This window comes from Squalius cephalus (genome assembly GCF_949319135.1).
Source record: "Squalius cephalus genome assembly, chromosome: 15".
Classification (NCBI taxonomy): Eukaryota; Metazoa; Chordata; class Actinopteri; order Cypriniformes; family Leuciscidae; genus Squalius; species Squalius cephalus.
This window is the reverse complement of record NC_137136.1, coordinates 10,836,203-10,848,806: the sequence shown is the minus strand read 5'-3', so window position 1 is coordinate 10,848,806 and position 12,604 is coordinate 10,836,203. Positions and strand designations below refer to the sequence as shown.

Sequence of the window (12,604 nt, the reverse complement as noted above, 5' to 3'; positions counted from 1 at the left end):
AGCAGTTCTAACGAAATAGACCAATTTGAGTATACTGGAACAAAGCAAGTTACAAAACGGACAAAGTTTATGTATGTAAGAAATTATTTTAGATTAATATTAACATGCTCAGAGGCCTATTCATATTTAAATATGTACTGCAGACAGGTGGTTTTAAAGGTTATGAGTCATAATAAAATGCCATTATTTTGCAAAAAAATAGAGAAAATCAATCAAATAAAATAAAATGTTGCATTTGTGTAAAGAACATTCTAGTGATTTTCTTTGTTTAATATAAAAGTGGAAATGTTGTCACTTTAAGAAACTGCTAGTGCTAAAGCCGTGGGACGTATCTCAGACATCAGTGCCAGGTGAAATAAACATGGCACAAGGATTTCACCCAAGACTAAAGGGTAAATTAATAGATAAATAATGATGTGCCTCTGTTCACATGAGCACAGCAAACCTCCGGGGTGTTCTTGCATGCACAAGACCCTCGAGATCGTATCCAATTTTAGATCCCCCAAAACTAAACAACTGCACCCACAACATTAAGTTTCAATTTAGTGGGTTGGTGCAGCGCTGCATGTCAAACAGAGAGTGTTTTTAAAGGGCAGTAACTGATTTAAGGCTGTGCTGTCTTCCTGTCTTGACTCAGCATGGCCTTTGCCTTAAACCACATGAAACACTTTTATAAGCCTGTGGCTAAACATTGGCCAACCCACGGTGTGTGGAGTGGAGACTGTGAATCATACTTTACTAGTGTCCATGCCTGATAAAGAAAAAGTGGTATTGAAAAAGATTGCAAGGACAATTTCACAAGGACATGAACCTAATATCTGGACTTAGGGTGATTACCTCTAGTTCTTTACTTTCCTTCAAATAACCATATCTTATCATACTGGAACAACAATACATTTAAAATGTTAAGAATATACTTATTTGTGTCATTATTAAAATATTACTCTGCAAAATATGCAAATTTTAATTGTGCTTTATATATATATATATATATATATATATATATATATATATATATATATAATTATTTCAAATTATTCTTATTTCTTATTTTATTTATATTTGTTTGACTAGAATGCACTCAATAAATATGATTTTTTTTTCTTTTTTTTTATTCAATACAGATTTATTTACTTTATTATTATTGATTTGCAAATATATGGAATGATTTAAAGGGATAGTTCACCCCAAAATGTTTTCATCATTTACTCACCCCCAAGCTGTTTCAAACCTGTATGAGATTCTTTCTTCTGCTGAACCCAAAAGAATATATTGTAAAGAATGTTTGTAACCAGACAGACAGTTGATGGTAGCCATTGACTTTCATTGTATTTTTTTTTCCTACTATGGAAGTCAATGGCTACCATCAACTGTTTGATTAACGACATTCTTCAAAATATCTTCTTTTGTGTCAGCAGAAGAAATAAACTCATACAGGTTTGGAACAACTTGAAGGCGAGTAAGCGATGACAACATTTTTGGGTGAACTATCCCTTTAAATGAATAAAAAAACATTTTATTTTATTTTTATTATATCAATAATGTCCAGGAAGATGCAGTGTCCCACAAATGCAGCAGTGCAGAGTAACATCATGTCAAAATATTTTGTGCTGTGGGAGTTTAAAAAAGCACAGGTAATGAAATTCAGAAGCTCTTTCCCGTGGAGGAACAAGTGTGACAGCGATTCATTCATAACTGTGTGGGTGTTCATAACGTCTCCCACGACTATTCAAATGAACACAGGGGTTTTCAGTATTGCTAGTATGGAAAAGTCATAACAGATCAAGTGCTTAAACAGCATGTGACAGAGAGACACTTGCAGAGTTAAGGGGGAAAATGCAACTACAGAGCTTCTTTTCATAACTTTTACATTCTTTTCACATGAAACCACTGTCAGACTTATTACAAAATGCTGTTCTGGGAGTTCAAAATGTTTAAAACTATTAAACTGCACAAGCTAACAATGAAGTGACAACTCCTTTTATTAATTACTCTAGGTATTCCAAATATATTTGTGATAACTAAAGTGATCTTTCTGCTGTTGGGTGTCAACAATGCTGAATTATTCTATTGCGCCATCTAGTGTTCAGCCTTAACGTACTCGATTTTGTGACTTTGGCTTTTAATTCATGATCTGTTGATTTAAAAAATTTTTTTTTATGTCTATATAAGTGCACAAGAAAATAGTATTCATGCTTTGTTGATATTAAAGTTGTGTAAAAAAAAAAAAAAAAAAAAAAAAAAAAATTCAATATATCAAATAGGAACATTTATGTTGACCAGTCATTATTTGCAAAAAGATCTACTTTATTTCACATTCAAATCTATTTCAATCAAATGAAACAGTAAACAGACAAAAATGAACATTCATATACAGTACATTAACTTTAATAAATAAGCTCTATTTTGCTTATGAAAAATATAAACCATTTCATCCACCACACATATTGCATTGCTTTCTTTCCATGGAAGGTGGTTTCACATATACATTGTCATGTAACATATGCAACAATTGTACACTCTAAGACATTTTATTTGAATTTCTTGAAATACCTGACTTTGTTGCATTCCCTTTGAATAAAGGCAAAAACAAACATACACCAATTGTCCTGGGGCTTCCTGTAAACCAGTTTTGGGATCTGTGCTCAATATTTACCACAAGTGCACTTCGGTTTCCACCATTACCCTGTCTTAAGCAGCGCATGTTTTGTGGATACATACCCCGCACCTTTCGGTTGCACATCAAATGGATTTAAATGAATTCCATGTGCACAGATTGTCCTCTTAGACAACTAAGATAGTCTAGGAAAGGCGTTTCATTCGGTCCACTGATCTAAATGTCATAGAAGTGTCTGCGGCATCAAAGCCCACACTGCCAGCAGACGCTACTGTGAAGACTGATATCAAACCATTTGCTGAAGTATGCCTCAGTAGGTCCAAACTAACTTCACAGAACGAATATGGAAAAGTAAATATGGTCCCACAGCAAGACGCATTTACATTTCTAGACCTGCTATTTGCATTTCTCGCATTTAGTGGGTGGCAGGAGACAAAAATTGCACGAAATTCTCAAAGAAAGAATTTCTCGTCGAGCTTAGCTGTTGTTCTGAATATATATGGTTGTCACTGTAGCTCCAGACAAAAGGCCGCTTTGCTGAGTAAAACATTGTAGCACTTTATCCTGCTTTACTGCTCAGTCACTCTCATCAGTCAAAGGGAACACCAAGTTTAAGTCACAGTCCATCCATCATGGCCAGGAGGTCATCACCCTTGCTGCTGGAACTGGGGGAAGGTTCTCCCGTCTCTACGAACTCTCCCATGATCTTAGCCAGCTCAGCATTGGTCTGTTTGTCCTGAAATGAGCCAGTCAGAGGTTTATTGTTACTCCCATGGTCCACTTTGGCAGTTTAAAGTTAACCTAAGACTCAAAAACCAATTAGACAAGCTGAGAGCTTTGTCTCAGTGTGGGTGGATCACTCAATAAGGCATTACAATGTTTTCTGAGGCCAAGGATCCCATAGCATTGTGCTGAAACAACCTAAGTGTATTACTTTACAAGGGTACAAACATTACCTTTGTTGCCTGGATATTAATAACTTCATAAGAAAGCTCATCCGGTCTTAATATCAAAGCCTCCCTGTGGGAAAAATCCGTATTTAAATTTTTGTATGAAATTTCATGCAAAAAACAAACATCATCATCCGTTTCATTGACATTTCAAGCTGCACTCTCATGTTTGAAACCACAAAACATGTCAAGAACATGGCAGGGTCACATTTTACCCCACAATAAAGAGTAATCAATTATATTTGTATATGCACTTTTTGTATATGCTCACCAAGGCTACATTTATTTGATCAAAAACAGTAATTCTTTATAAACTGAATTATTTTTACAATTTAAAAGAACTGTTTTCTATTTTCATACATTTTAAAATGTAATTTATTCCTGTGATGGCAAAGCTGAATTTTCAGCATCATTATTCCAGTCTTTAGTGTCACATGATCCTTCAGAAATCATTCTAAAGCTGATTTGGTGCTCAAGAAACACTTATTATTATCAATATTGAAAACATTTGTGCTGCTTAATATTTTTGTGATGTTCTTTGATGAATAGGAAGTTTTACTTGAAACAGAAATCATTTGTAAAATTATAAATGTCTTCACTTTCACATTTGACCAATTTGATGTAACCTTGCAGGAAAAAAAAAAGTCTAATGAGAAACATTATTGAGAATATATATAATTGAAAGCAAGTAAAATGTATAGACATATTACACTAATGGTATGATTTTGTTTTTATTTTGGGGTTAAATACAACCTCTTAGACACGTTTCATTGAGATGCAGCTTTAAATCTATTTGTGACGTTCTAGTCAATTTTGAATTTTAGAATAAAAACTTACTCTTCCTCCTCGTCAGTGGCGAAGAGGTTAACACGGAAGCCAGAGTCAGTGCCGGCTGGATTCTGCACCTCCAGACCTCCCATTAGTCTAGCAAGCAGGTTCAACTCTTCTTTTGCCAAAGGATTCGGAGTTGTGTTGACCTTCAGGATTGTATGAATTCAGTCAAATATGCATGCTAATTACATTACACATTGTTCTGAATTTTTTTTTTTTCCATTAGTTTTCATGATGTATATAATGAACTAACATTCTAAAATATTTGAATAAGATTTGAATATATGAAGAGGATGCAAATGATCATGTCAACTAGGTTATATAAAGTGCCCCTATTATGCTTGTTCTGATATAACCTTTCATGTAGTGTGTAACATAGCTGTTTGTGAATGTAAAAGGTCAGCAAAGTTTCAAAGATCAAAGTACACAATAAATGGTGTTGTTGTCTCCCAAAAGAAAGAATCGATTCTGAACTGCCTGAAACAATTCGTCAGTAATTCTAGTCTTACTTGCCTGCACAAACCTACATAGGTTTGTAAAAAACTTTTAATAATGCAGCCTATGGTCTTCATTGGCTGCCCCCAGACAATGTCAACTTTGACCCTCAAAGTTGTAGCTGAGACTGGAAGAGTTTGGTTACATTCAGGGGTGCCGCCAGAAATTCTGGGCCCTATGGAAACCAAAATTTCTGGGCCCCCTACATTTTTTACAGATAAAATTTAACCCAATAAACATGCCCTGTATACTTTAAAAAAGATACTTGGAAAATTGCGTAGTTAAAATGTCTAAAGATGAGTACAAAGTCTACAAAAACAAGCAAAAAAAAAATATTTGTATAAGTCAAACACACACGTAATAACCATATTATTTCTATTGGCCTATTTAGTTTTCATAATATAAAAATATATATTTTGTAAACTCCTTTTATTACATGGCTTGGCTGAATTCCAATGTAGAATGCGGTGTGTTATTTCTTGATAACAGACCGCTGCGAAGTATAACAGACCGTTGCCATGAAAAACAGCGCGTTGCTATGGACGCGGAACGAATCATATTTTTATGATTTTTGAAGCATAACGTTATAGATTAGGCTACTTTTTTGTTTTGTAAAGTTATCATCATGTGGCGAACACAGTAGATAAGACGTGTTGAGAGGCTTCAATCTTCGTGAAGTTTCGCGCTCAGGCTCACCTTGTTCAGCTGAAGGTCCTTGCACACTGAATCCGGAATTTTCGCATGCGTTTTTTCGTATCCGTCATTCTGTGGCTCTAAACTGTCAAAACACCATTCAAACCCTTGTTACGGATGCGAAAAACGCAGAAAATCGAACCCGATCCGATTTTTTTTTTTTTTTTGACGGACGAAAGTTTCGGAGGCAAGTGTGATTGACATAACGTGAGGTTGTATTTATTTTTTAACGTGCTAAAATATCGGACGCGAATTTCGCACGGGGGGAGAAGGAGGACGTGGGTGTGCAGCAGCCGCTGAATCTGTGTAACGTTAGAGCTATTTTTTACAGTCTATGGTGCAGAGACATGATAACCCAGAGATGTTATTATTGTTGGATGTAAATCATAATTCAGTAATTATTTTACTAAGATAGCTAGATAAAAGCAGGTCATGTAGCAACAAAAATAAGTAACTCTGAAAGTTTTGGAATACAGGAATAGGGCAAGCTACCTTTCTTTTTGAAAAACTGTGTGACATACTGTCGACTTCAGCGTTCTCTGTCTTCTCTTTCCTTTCCTTTTTTGATGCCCTAACTTTTGATGTGACATGCCTGCGTGTGTCACTGTCTGCGCTGCATCATAGCAAGTGCAATAAGCAAGAGACGTTACACTAGCGATCGTAGCTCGGACAGCGTAGGTGGAATGAACCATTGTAAGGGGGAGGGGTGTGACTGAAACAGTAAATACATTATTTGTTTTTTTAAATATTAAATCTATGGTCAAAACGGATAAAATACACATTTAGTGCATGAGGGGCCCTAGCACATTTAATGTATGTATAAAAAAGAGAAAAGAAATAAGAAAAGAAAAAGGGGGTCTGCTCTTCTGGGCCCTAAATCAGCCTGGGCCCTTAGAATCGTCCTAACCTTCCACCCCTTTACGGCGCCCTTGGTTACATTTACATTTAACCATTTAGCAGACGCTTTTATCCAAATGAGGAGAACAATAGAAGCAATCAGACCAGCAAGAGAGCAACAGTATACAAATGCTGTAACTAGTTTAGTTAGCAAGTTTTTTTTTTTGTTTTGTTCAGAAACAAAACAAATAGAATAGTATAGAATAGAAAAGGCAAGTGCTAATATTAATTGGTCAGGTGCTGACCAAAAAGATGTGTCTTTAGACATTTTTTGAAAATGGCTAAAGACTTAACTGCTCGAATTGAGATAGGCAGGTCATGGTTAATGTTGTTGACATGTTGAGAAGACACCGTAAAACCGACGCCATTATTACTGTTCGTATCACTGTGTATCAAGCGCTGAGGAAGCCTCCGGAGCTGAAATTCAGATATTGTAAGGGTTCATTTCCGACATGCGCTGTAAGCGGTAGACCAATCACAACAGACTGGGCTAACTGACCAATCAGAGTAGGCTCTCAGAAAGGCGAGGTTTAGAGAGACTGAACTGTTTCAGGCACTGTGAGAAAAAAGGTGATGATGCAATGTATATTATGAGAAAAATAAAGTGTTTTTTGATCTTGGATGCATGTAAACCTATTGTAGGAGACTTCAAAAACTAAATTAGGAACCTTTAAAATAGCATAATAGGGGCACTCTAAAAGAGTACTAAGAAAGTATAATTTATTTATAATCTTACCTTGGTGTGTTGTGAGGAGTTTTTTGAGGTTCCAGACATGTGTGTTTCAACAGGGCGGCTCACACTGTACCTGAAAGAACAAATAGGACAATCGTACAGCTGATGTGCCAGTGAATGGCTACCTGTCTCAGGTTTACAGCTAAATTATTCACAAATCAATTAGAGATAACGCTTTGCTACAGATAAAACTTAACACGGATGAATTACACCCCTGTATCTGAAGATCCACAGAAGGTGTGAGTCATATGATTCCACTATTGAATATTAGTAGGAGTATTATTAGAAAGTGGTTGATGCTCACATGTTTGTGCCCAGTTTGATGACTCGATCACCATACATTTCAAAAGATCCCTCACGGAGAGCGGCGTTGTAGTTGCCGCCATCGCGGAACTGCATCCTTCTCACCTCCTCACCACTACAGCTAAACATCCTGGGAATTAAACACAGTCATGAAAAAATTATTGATAAATAATAAAATAAATCTAAAATCATTTTAAACAGCATTTCTTAATCTAAATGATCTAATTCTTTTAGAAAATGTGAAGAATTATTTTATTCATGCCATTTTATGACCTTTTATTAATTGAAAGACGTGATGCAATATAAATTAGTGCTGTCAAATCAATTAATCACAAATGAATCACATCTAACATAAAATATATATAGAAATATAAATAAATGAATCAATTTCATAGCACTAACATATAAATATATTAATCGATTTGATAGCACTAACATAAAATGTTAAGCTAAATCTTGATGTTGATAAAAATAGTTCACAGACATGTTACTGTACATGTCAGCGACCCCTAAGCGCTATTAGAATAACTGCTTTCAGTCACAGTCTAAACACAGAACCTGCTATACTTAGAATAGCTCTCTTATATGTCCAAGTCTCTTGTTAATGCAATTAACTATAAACCCTCACCATCAGACTCTGTCGGCTCGAAATGACGGAGGTGATTTCAGAGCAAACATATGCACAACTTCAGCTTCAAATTTAGAGGCTATTTATTTATAATGTTTAAATCAAATCAAATCCTGCCGTTCTCAGCCTTTTAATGCCTTGGTCATGTCAATACTGGAATTTTTTTTTTCTTTTTTTTTTGCTATGGATGTTATCCTATGAAGCTAACCTCATGAGTCCTGGGGCGTGCATCCCATACGGAACAGGGCCTGATGTGGGGAGGACGAATCGTCCATTGGAGTTCTGTACCTTGTCTTTCAGGAAAATTGATACCTAAAAAACAAGTTAATATATGTTTAAAATATCTTTTGACTTTGTCAAAATGATTATTTTCTGCACCTTCATAAACATGACCAATATTATTGGTTAATTCTCAGATTGGGTTTCCCGGAGTATTATGTATTCATGTACGTAAATCAAAATAAAAAATAAAAGACTTACTCTTATATGCATATCTTGAAAGAAGATGAGGAGTGTTTGTCTAATTAGTTGAAACTCTCCACCAGATAAAGGGGTATATATCTAAGAATTACAAGCAAGAGAATAAAACATTTCAAAGCCAAAATCAGAGTGGAGCTGACAATGATAGCAAAATAATTGCCCAATAATAATAATAAGCATAATAATAAACGTTTATATTAAATAAAAATATGATATATTATTATTATTATATACCAAACAATGGAAAATGTATTATAATATTAAATAATAACATTGACATAATATAATATTAAATAATATTAATATTAAATTAACAGATATTAACAATAAAAAAATGACTTATTACATTTAATAATTGAAAACAATCTTAAAATGTATAATTCTGAGCATTAACGCCATTACCTCTACGAGTTGTTTGTTTGTTTCATCCACTTGGCTGAGGATGCTGGGAGTGTCTTTCACAAAGTCCCTGATGGCATCCATATGGTTGAAGGACACAAGGAGGATGTCTTTAGGCCGAGGACACAGCAGGACTTGATACTTGAACGCCATGGTCATCAAGTCATAGAGCTGTGCATGGGATAAGCACAACAAAGGAGCCATTACAAATTTCATCATATTACACACCAGAGGGAGCCATTTATCACTATTATGCTTATTAAAATATAATGATATTTATATATAAATGAGAAAATAATTAAATATAAAAGAGAATTTCATAAGTACTGATTTGTTTACTGAGAATACAGAGAGTTTTGTAGAAAGTTCTCACTAGGAAATTATGCAAGAATCGCACCAATAAAAATAAAGCAAACAATCTGTTATCAGAATATTCAAGAAAATGACAATGTATCCTTGACTTTAGTTTTAGTTTTCACCTTGTCCATACTAGCTTGGTTGAGTCTCATGATGGAGGCATGAGCCAGTCGGTCAAACACCGTCCTGAGGGCCTTCTTGGAGTACAGCTCTTGTGGCTTGAACAGCTCCTCCAGGAACTTCTTATTGAACATGGTGGTAATGATATCATTCATAACTACCACAACACAAACACAAAGACAGAGTTGCAGTGAGTCAAAAGCAATTCTGTGCAAACACGAAGCTGACAACAAAGCCAACACAATGCAGTTTGTACAGTAAAAAGCCGTTTTGCCAAGAAAAATAGATAAACAAAAATAATATAAATCAAAATCGGCAGATGTTTTCACAGAGAAGCGAGCTGGAAACTGTCATCACATGTTGACTGAGGAAAACACCAATGCTAGAAACATATACTGTCAAATGGAGGATTTCATTTATATCTCAGTACTAAAAATAACTGTATAAGCTTCCTGAATCTTTGGGGTTCTTATTCTACAATAGTATATTTCTCACGCGAAAACATTCCAAATGTGAAATTACAATTAAAGGGTTAGTTCACCCAAAAATGAAAATGATCCCATACTTTACTAACATTCAAGCCATCCTAGGTATATGACTTTCGTCTTTCAGCCAAACACAATAGGAGTTATTAAAAAGATCCTGGCTCTTCCAAGAGCCTTTATATGTATAATGGGAGTGAATGATACCTTAGTTGTTGAAGCTCCAAAAAGTGCATCCATCCATCATAAAAGTAATCCATACGGCTCCAGGAGGTTGATAAAGGCCTTCTGAAGTGAAGCGAAGTTTTTGGAAGAAAAAAATCCATATTTATAGCTTTTTAAACTATAATTACTTGCTTCCAGTAATCTAAATCTAATCCCTCGACTAAAGATTTTTCGAGTCAACTATTAGTCGTTCATTTTGGCGATTAGTCGACTAATCACACGCCAAATCATAATAATGAGCCTTTAATTGCCTATACATAACCTAATCAGTGCTCAAGCGCATGCATAAAGCTTGCCACAGCGCACCAGCAAAAGTAATGATTATGAATGTGTCTTGAAAAAACAGCAGTCTGCACCTATTTGCACATTTAATAACATAATCTGAGAATATTTGTTTTCCATTTGAATTGGTTCATTTAAAAATAGAAATTTCAAGCTTTCGATAGATGCATTGTACGTTTTTATTTTGTAAACAAAACACCAGTCAGGAATTAGAAGTCTAAAACGAGAATTTTTAAAGAGAAATGTCGGAAAGAGTTTGTTGCCAAGCGTCTACTCTCAACTAAGCTTATGCTACTCTTACGTCAGGTCAGAGTTCGCTCTTTCACTGGAACTAGACTCACGTACGGCCGTTACCGGAAGCCAGTGATTATAGTTTATAAAGCTATAAATATGGATATTTTTCTTACAAAAATGTATAGCTTCGCTTCAGAAGGCCTTTTTTTTAACCCCCCCACCCCCCGGAGTCACTTGGATTACTTTTATGATGGATGGATGCGCTTTTATGGGCATCCAAATCTAAGGTACCATTCACTCCCATTATAAAGCTAGGATGGCTTGAGGGTGAGTTAATTACGGGATAATTTTCATTTTTGGGTGAACTAACCCTTTAAAGTAGCGCAAAACCCCCATCTCCCCCTACACAGCAAGTGCCTATAAGAGCCGGCACTACTTTGCTCTATGGCCAGCAGCAAAGCAAGCAGAATGTTAACAATACCTCTTTTTCTGTCCTCCTCTAGCCAATCTGCTACAGTGGCTACAAAGATTGCAAATCAAAAAGGACATATTTAAAATGATCCTCTAAGGAAGTTAACTAAATAGCAGGTATGGCATCGGCTACATGTACTGTGTATATACATCACATCTGCAAGCAACTTATTCACACTGTTTTGTGACCTCGCTCTGTGGCACACTTTGATACCAAAAGGCAAAGTCGCACAACTACAAATTTCGTTCTTAATATTTCAGAATGCAAAAAAGAGAGGAAACCCTTATACAGGAACATATATTAGACAGGAAACCATGATACTGTCAAGCTGTTGTTGAGCAAATGTAATTTAGCCACAGTGTTGCATGCAACAGAATTTATGCTGAACAAATGCAGTTCATTTGTTTTAATAAACTTAAAACATACAAACGTCATTACCTCCAATTATGAAATCTTCTGATGAACATTTTTAATTTTTTAGATATTAATATTTAGCGGGCCGCAAAAAAATATGGATATCTATTGTATAATGAATAATATTATTGTATTAGTTTAATACACAATATTATTTTTGTAAAATGATTTGTCAGAAAAGTGTGACATTTGTGCTATCACTTATTATATTTGTTTTCCAATGCAATGACGATCACATTTTAGGGGCCACTGCATGTTTCCATGGACAATCTTTTGCATAATTAAAATGTTTTTTCCCCCTCTCATTTAAATTCTACAAGGAATGACATACCAATGCAGAAATGACTTGTTTCCCTAACTGAATTGGGATCACTGTATTCAAAAACAGGCTAACTGGCTAATTATGCACAGCAATAGCAGAAGATCCAAAAAAAAACGTTACTTTCCTTTAGAAAGATCACAAACGATTATCATAAATAAAACGTTTACATCATAACCCGGGTCACCAGAACAGGCTTGCTTTATCAACTCCCTGGCATATTAGCTGCCATCTACCTTTCTTCGCTTTATCTGCTGGGATATTCTGAGCCCGCAGGCGCTGATCCAGGATGTACAGCATTTCTCCACCCAGATTAATGAAGAGAAGAGGCAGCGTTCGCGTCGACATCCCCACTGAAGATGGATAAAGAGCAGCTAGTATCGGTAAGCAATCACTGGTTGTCAATAAAAATTCGCGACCTGCGAAGATCCTGCAGAATAATAAGCGTCTGTAAGCCCTCTCTCGGTTGCCAGGTCACCGCCAACAACAGCCAATCAGAGGCGCTCGTACTGCTGTGCGATGATGACGCAATACGTCTCTCCATGAAAAGCAGGTAATACAAAAAACTATTTTGTAGGCCTACATTTATATAATTTATGCGTTGACGTGAAGGTATATGTATGATTTGTATGGTCGTTTGTGAAGCACAAAATAAAAATAAAAAGTATTATAA

The 12,604-nt window shown here is 35.5% G+C and overlaps 1 protein-coding gene across 1 annotated transcript; it reads right to left on the bottom strand.

The window, feature by feature from the left end:
* Nucleotides 1-2,292: 2,292 nt before the first annotated feature.
* On the bottom strand, nt 2,293-12,437 carry oscp1b (organic solute carrier partner 1b). Its single transcript, XM_079893759.1, has 10 exons — nt 12,168-12,437; nt 9,506-9,660; nt 9,030-9,197; nt 8,628-8,708; nt 8,356-8,459; nt 7,521-7,649; nt 7,220-7,289; nt 4,405-4,544; nt 3,574-3,637; nt 2,293-3,353 (listed from the first exon to the last, which is right to left on the bottom strand). The coding sequence occupies exons 1-10, from the start codon at nt 12,277-12,279 to the stop codon at nt 3,234-3,236; spliced, it is 1,143 nt and encodes a 380-aa protein (XP_079749885.1). The 5' UTR covers nt 12,280-12,437; the 3' UTR covers nt 2,293-3,233.
* Between the last annotated feature and the right edge of the window lie 167 nt (nt 12,438-12,604).

Coding starts and splice junctions, on each gene's coding strand:
- oscp1b (XM_079893759.1), bottom strand. CDS start 12,279: ATGTCGACGCGAACGCTGCCTCTTCTCTTCATTAATCTGGGTGGAGAA. Junction 8,460..8,627: donor TTCAAGATATGCATATAAGA/GTAAGTCTTTTA, acceptor CTTGTTTTTTAG/GTATCAATTTTCCTGAAAGA. Junction 3,354..3,573: donor TTAATATCCAGGCAACAAAG/GTAATGTTTGTA, acceptor GGCTCATTTCAG/GACAAACAGACCAATGCTGA.